The sequence below is a fragment of the Carex rostrata genome, chromosome 32 (genome assembly GCF_964058835.1).
Source record: "Carex rostrata chromosome 32, lpCarRost1.2, whole genome shotgun sequence".
Taxonomy (NCBI): domain Eukaryota; kingdom Viridiplantae; phylum Streptophyta; class Magnoliopsida; order Poales; family Cyperaceae; genus Carex; species Carex rostrata.
The window spans coordinates 350,978-358,274 of NC_135949.1; the positions used below are offsets into that span (position 1 = coordinate 350,978).

General features: G+C 34.6%; 1 protein-coding gene across 1 annotated transcript; it reads left to right on the forward strand.

The window, feature by feature from the left end:
- The first annotated feature begins 5,460 nt into the window (after positions 1–5,460).
- LOC144548088 (Acyl-CoA N-acyltransferases (NAT) superfamily protein) lies at positions 5,461–7,011 on the forward strand. Its single transcript, XM_078296768.1, has 6 exons — positions 5,461–5,621; positions 5,693–5,783; positions 5,888–6,020; positions 6,370–6,439; positions 6,537–6,597; positions 6,710–7,011. The coding sequence occupies exons 1-6, from the start codon at positions 5,544–5,546 to the stop codon at positions 6,799–6,801; spliced, it is 525 nt and encodes a 174-aa protein (XP_078152894.1). The 5' UTR covers positions 5,461–5,543; the 3' UTR covers positions 6,802–7,011.
- The last annotated feature ends 286 nt before the right edge of the window (positions 7,012–7,297 follow it).

The window sequence follows — 7,297 nt, forward strand, 5'->3', positions numbered from 1 at the left end:
TTGACCGAATTATTCCTTAACTTAATTTTAATCCTCTACATAATATATATATATATATATATATATAGAGATAGGCTAATATACAATCGATTGCACCACGCCTCTCGTGCAACCAAGTGGTTTTCCGATTTTTAAAGTCCAAATGATCGATCCGAACCATTAGATGTGTTCTCCATATTAAAATCTGCTTGGAGACCAAATTTTACATTTTTTGGAATTTTTTTACTATTTATTAGCCACTTTGAAAATTGCTGATCCAACGGTGGCTTGCCAAACAGTAAAAATCAGAAGCTACCGTTGGATCAGCGATTTTCAAAGTGGCTTAATAAATAGTAAAAAAATTCCAAAAAATGTAAAATTTGGTCTCCAAGCAGATTTTAATATGGAGAACACATCTAACGGTTCGGATCGATCATTTGGACTTTAAAAATCGGAAAACCACTTGGTTGCACGAGAGGCGTGGTGCAATCGATTGTATATTAGCCTATCTCTATATATATATATATATATATATATATATATATATATAATTTCCGCAAATATCAATCTCTGGACTAGACAAGAGATTGATCCTAGCTATCAAATAATTAAACGATACAAACCTCTACTTTTTTGGATGTCTCTTTTACATGACACTAGCTAGCTACCCTTCAAAATAGGTCCTATATATATATTTTGTTGTCCTCTTGCATGTTCTTTAATGATAAAAAAACAAATAATTAACGGGTCATTTTCATTTTCTTTACTTAACCTTGTTCATTGAATGGAAAAATGGTTTGGTCAAAGGAAATTAAAAGAAAAGGTAGCACTGCTACAGTGTACTAATTAATTAATCCCCTAGCTAGTCACCTTAAATGAGCAACTCCTATATATAGTATATATATTTCCAATTAAGTGGAACCAATTATCTTTCTTTTCAGATAATCAAATTGCTATTACATATTTACATCCTATATATATCTATAGCAGAACTATTTATTTCCAATTAAGTGGAAGCATTTTTCTTTCTTTTCAGATAATAAAATTGCAATGTCAAATAAAATATGCATGTAAATTTTAAGGTATTGGAACCCTTCAAATATAAATTTAAATGAAATAACTTGAGCAACATATATATATAGGTGCAAAAGGTGTACCTAGCTAGCACGCATTAATTTTGTAATACAGTGTGCCAAACTTATTTTCGTTGTTGATCAGATTTATTTAATTTAGTTGTCGAATAAAAATGGGGTGAAGTTTAAACTGTATCTTGTACTAGATAACTGCAAAAGTACAACATATGGAATTCAATTCTACTTGAGCAAAAGATTAAAATTTATTCCATATATAATAAGTATAATATATATATATATATATATTTTTTTTTTAATTATAGAATAAGATGCTGTCATGAGTCATGAATCATGAAACTGCTATGATGACAACTTTCTAGGTGCAGCTATGAGTGGGTAAGAATTTCTTCATGTAGACCCTCGATATATATATACCACTGCACCAAAAAGAAAAAAAATAATAATAAACTACTAAATACAACTGGCTAATATTTTCAGTGCTATTACTATTTAACCTATAGCATTTGAAATTATGAGCAAAACTAGGGTGTGATGGGCTCACCAAGAGGAGTTGGTGAGCACACCTCCAAAAGACTATCGGATCAACTTCAAACTATAAATCCAAACTGTTGAAATTCAAGTACTTCGTGAATGATGCATGTACATGCAAAAATTTTAAAGTTTCGAATTTATTTAGTACATGGTCAAGCAGACAAAATAATGAATATTTTTTAAGTTATTTTTTTTAATTGTTTTATGTGTTAATTTTTCATCATTTTTTTGATCGCTTGTCCATATACTAAATGAATTAGAAACTTTAAAAATTTTGCATGTACATGCATCACTCACAAAGTACTTGGATTTCAACGGTTTAGATTCGTAGTTTGAAGTTGATCTAATAATCTTTTGGAGGCGTGCTTACCAACCCCTCTTAGTGAGCACATCACACTCGCGTTTTACTTCGCAACTCACCGTAGCCCATCTCATATATATATATATATATATATAACTTTAGTTTTACCCATCATTTCCCTTATAGTGGGGTGCAATGCTGTCATGCATACATGGCTATGACTTGTTTTATTGTAAGTTAGTGGAATTTTTTATTAATATATTATGACATCAATTTTAATTATAGCAAGAAAGATGGAGACACTGCATAGCACCTGATATGAGCAACCACATTGTGGGGAGAAAATACATTACAAGAATCACAACTTGCATCCATCCATTTTTCCAAAGAAAATAGATTAATTACCAGAATCAAATATTGATTTTTTATATATATATATATATATAGGTATGTTTACTTTTGGCTATTGATCCTTTTGATTAGTGTATGTTTTATGGCTATATATATGTTGACATAGACAATGACCATGTGACAAAATTAGATCAACCAAATGCTGTGAGATCATGAGATAATTAAAGCTGTGCAAACTAACAGTATATTTGTTTTGTAAGAGAACATTATCTGATTTAAAGTAAACATACTCTTTATTCATGTAACATATATTCCTATTTTCCATATCTACTAACCTGATGTACAGACAATTTTCATCTGATATTCCAGTGAATTGAAATTAAATTTGGGAGCATGACAGAGGCTGTCAATGCTTGCGTACAGGAAATAAAAATTACATCCATCCATCACAACAGTCTACATCTTGTAATCAACTAGAAACTGGAACATTCATTTGAGTGACTAACTAATCTGTTAAAATTGTACTTTTCTAAATGTTACATGAAATCATCAGAAAATCGAGGGACATGATGCGACACATCAGCCGACACAGACCTTCATCCCATGTCCAGGTCAAGAAGATGACGTGATTTGAATTTCTTGGAAAACGAACTCTCTCGAGTCTTGACCAACCAATAAGGTAAGAACATGCATGTCGTAGGGTTGTTTAATCGGAAACTGGCATATTGCGAGGCATGTAATCCTTCTTTTTCCAAAATTGAGGATTTTACCCCAAGTTGGTAATACCAGTAAAATTTTGTGCTTGCAACATTGTACCATAACTGGATTCAGAAAAATACCAGTAAAGAGCTTCGATATTTAAGGGGAAAAAGAAGAAGAAAAAAGGCATTTGCAACATAGAAAGTACATGAGTATGATTGCTACTGATAAATCCCATTTTTTGTAAGAATATTCATTGTGATGCTGATGGTATCCAAAACAAAACAAAAGAGAGAATAAATTAAGTGTTCCAAATTCTTAAAAACAGAAATTTAATGGTCCTATTTCTACAGCCAGAGGCCTAGATCGAGTGCACTACAAAAACCCAATAATTATAAAGCCTGAAAATGATGGCAATAAGCCTAAACAACAGAAACAGGGTTTTTAGTTAAGCAAACCTTCACTACCACAAATTCAATATCAAATTAATTTTAAACAAGGAAAAATTGGTGGTAGACAAAATAATGGCCACACCAAACAAACAAATGTACACCTTTTCTCTCAACCAATTGTATCAGAAATACATTTTCATGCCCCCCCATCCCCTATTCTTGCATCACCTTCAAATTTTGTAACTTATCATGTTTCGGTGGATAGCGCCACTACCGATTTTGACTCTTCTCTAATTGGTCCAATTTTTTTTTTGTTTTCAAAAAGTAGAAACCCCACCAAAAATAGAGATTCTGATACAGTGCCATGTTGAATCCGAACTGTTTATATTATATGCCAACGTAGTTAGCACTACTGGATTTCATGATAAAAAGAAAAGAAGCCTAATTAATTACATTCAGACTTTGGTTTGACATAATTATGAAATTTAGTAGGGTTATTGATTCCTCTGATTGTCTTATAATATAATTAAAAGACGTACCCGTTGTGTGATACTGATACTGATACAACATACAACAACTATTACTAATACTATACGCTTTGTCTAATAATATAATAATTTATTTAAATTTTCATATGCGACAAAACAGGGGGGTGAGAGTCCGAGAGATGATAGCTATATATATATATATAGCTGTTGAAGAGAAAACAAATAGTAAGTAATAGACTTAATGGATTTAGGCCCGTGGGCTTTACCTGTGAAGAATCAGCCCAGCCCAGCCCGTCACAAATTAATTGACTAGAAGGTAATTAAAACAATATGGAATAGGGGGTGGTCAGGCTCAGGCAGAGCAGTGCGATATGCATCAAGATTCGTGTATACAGGAACGGAATTATAAAATTTAGATAGGAGACTAATTAAAATTTAAAATGAATAACTGGGGCTTGAATTCAAGTTTTCTCAATAACAAATTAAAATTCTCTGCTAAAGGTGTTGTTCCGTTGAAATAATTTAAAGGATTTTATTTAAAAAAAAAAAATCGAGATTTAGGAGTAGAAGGAAAAAGTATTTGTAATAAAGTCTTTATGGATTTAGGCCCATGGGCTTTACCTGTGAAGAAATGTAATCGGTAAAAAACAAAATGAGCTCCTACTTTCCTTTCTTTCTTTTTAAAGTAATTAAGGTACTTGACGTTCGCAAACAATACAATACAATAGTCAGTCAATAGAGTTGATTTGATTGAAAATCAGTTCGGGCTTTTTGTGCGTGTCAACTGTAGGCACCTGAAGGAACTAGGAAGGATGTTATCAGAAATGTACTGTTCAACAGCAGCAGCATTTCTTACAAATAATATTAATATTAATATTAATATTAAACTAGCTAGGTTCTTAGAGCGCCAATTCTTAATTATAATTTTTGTTAATTTGTTTAAATCTGTACAAAAAAAAAAAAAGGAAGCGAACCATCGTCCTTTTTTAATCAGTAGTAAAACAATTATAATTTGTAATTTGTTTAAACCCTCAACTTTGGAAAAAAAAAAAAAAAAAAAAAAGGAAGCGAACCATCGTCCTTTTTTAAATCTGGCCCGAATCTTAAAGCGGACCAAGTATCCAAATCTAGACATTTGCTAACGGGTTACCCGTGACCCGTTCCGGGTTACCCGTTAGGGGTAACGGGTAGGACGGGTAAAGGGGTAGGTCGGGTACGGGTAAAACCCGTAACGGGTAGACGGGTAATTTTTTCAAAACCTCTATCCGGTCCGTTTATTACCCGTACCCGTTGCGGGTTGACAGGTCTGGTCCGCCCGTTTTTTTTTTTTTTTTTTCTGTTTTTTTCAAAAAATTCAAATTTTTTTGAAGTGAAACGGGTCGGGTACGGGTATGCGGGTAGATGGGTACGGGTAGGCGGGTAGACGGGTACGGGTATAACGGGTTTTTTTTCAAATTAGATTGTCCGGTCCGTTTATTACCCGTACCCGTCTACCCGTTTGTACCCGGGCAACGGGTACGGGTAGCTCGGGTAACGGGTACGGACCGGGCAAAACGGGCTGAACCCGTTAGGGGTTTAGCAAACGTCTATCCAAATCCAAGAAAAAGGAAGCGAAAAAGAAAAAAGAAAAAAAACCCAAATCCAACCCCCACAAGAACTAACTAGTCGCAGTCGGTGAGAGAGAGAGAGAGAGAGAGAGAAGGCGGCGATGACGAGCATCCGGCGATTCTGCTGCGACGACCTCCTTCGCTTCGCTCATGTCAACCTCGACCACCTCACTGAAACTGTAACTAATTCTTTCTCTCTCTCTTTTGTCTCATGTATCATCTGTAATCTGAACTGTATGAATGTCTCTAGTTCAATATGTCCTTCTACATGACCTATCTCGCTCGCTGGCCTGATTACTTCCACGTGGCGGTAGCTCCCGGCCACCGCATCATGGGATACAGTCAGTTCATACTCCCTCCCTTCCTTTCTCCTCCCCTTACCTTTCTTTCACCCTTAAATTTACTACTGATTAAATGGTTGTTTTCTCTTTCTTCTTTGTTGCAGTTATGGGTAAGGTAGAAGGCCAAGGTGAGTCATGGCACGGCCACGTCACTGCTCTCACTGTTGCTCCTGAGTACCGGAGACAGAAGCTTGCCAAGAAACTCATGACCCTTCTTGAAGATTTCAGTGACCAAATGTGTTTTCTCACTCTTTATATTTGGTTTTTTTTTCTTATTTGCATGCCCAACTGTTGCAATTCGTATCCTGTGAGTTAACTCAAATTTTCAGTTAAGATCTGGACCGGTCAATTTTAATCTGCACTAATATTAAAGGCCCCGTTTGTTATACACGCGGGCCGGATTGGCCCGAATTCTGATCACACGGACCAAAAAATTAACTCAAATGATGCGTTAATGCTGAGGATATAGATTCCAACTGTTGGGTATTTTAACCATGGTTTGTACCAGTACAAACTGCTTGTGTTATTTGACATTAGTGACCTTATATTTTGTCTTTCTCTTTTTTTTTTAACTTTTTTATGGCAGGGACAAGGCTTATTTTGTGGATCTCTTTGTCAGGGCATCGAACACACCGGCTATCAAGATGTATGAAAAGGTAGTCGAGTTGTTTACGTATATTTCAAAATTGTTTGAATTTGATAGTTTCTGCATCCAATTCATCTCAAATTGATCTTGCTATCATGGTTTTCCAGCTTGGCTATGTGATATATCGAAGGGTGCTGCGCTATTACTCTGGGGAAGAGGATGGATTAGGTGAGTTTTACTTATGATTTAGTTTTAGTACATTTGCCAACTTTTTTATTTCGGTAATAATATATATATATATATATATATATATATTTGTTTTGGTTTTGGTCTTCTCCAGATATGAGGAAGGCACTCTCCAGAGATGTAGATAAAAAATCCATTATACCTTATAAGAGGCCAATAACTGCAGATGAACTCGAGTATGATTAGAGGCTTATGCCTACTCATATCAATATTGCTGTTTGGATATTGTACTTTTGCAACTCGTGATTTCAGAAATCAAGTGCTTCTGTAAGATTAAGAATTGTACAATGATATTTTTGTTACTTAGATGCTGAACTTGATTATCTTCCGTTGGTTGTGTGATTATGAGACAAGCAAACAAAATGAATGCATTTTTTTAGTAGTCATTGTTCAAAATGTTATTTATTTATTGAAAGAAAGGCCCTTGAAGGAGTCCATTTTAACTGAAACATCTGTACCAGTATCAAACTGGAAATGGGTACAGGTAAGGTCTTCAATGCTACAGTTGACAGTTCACTGTGTGTCCTCCTCTGGTACGGACATTTTCTATCTTGAATGGTTCGTTCGTTGCTTCTTGCCACTGTCTTGACTGGTATCTGATAATCTCTTGTCAGTATAGTTTTTTTTTTAAACCTTTGGTGCTCTCTACAAATCTTCCTTTTTTAAAAGTCCTTAGGCAAAT

Bases quoted from the DNA above. Each gene is read 5' to 3' on its own strand.
- LOC144548088 (XM_078296768.1), top strand. From the start codon at position 5,544: ATGACGAGCATCCGGCGATTCTGCTGCGACGACCTCCTTCGCTTCGCT. The intron at 5,784-5,887 runs GTCAGTTCATAC...TCTTTGTTGCAG, and splicing joins CCACCGCATCATGGGATACA to TTATGGGTAAGGTAGAAGGC. The intron at 6,021-6,369 runs GTGTTTTCTCAC...TTTTTATGGCAG, and splicing joins GAAGATTTCAGTGACCAAAT to GGACAAGGCTTATTTTGTGG.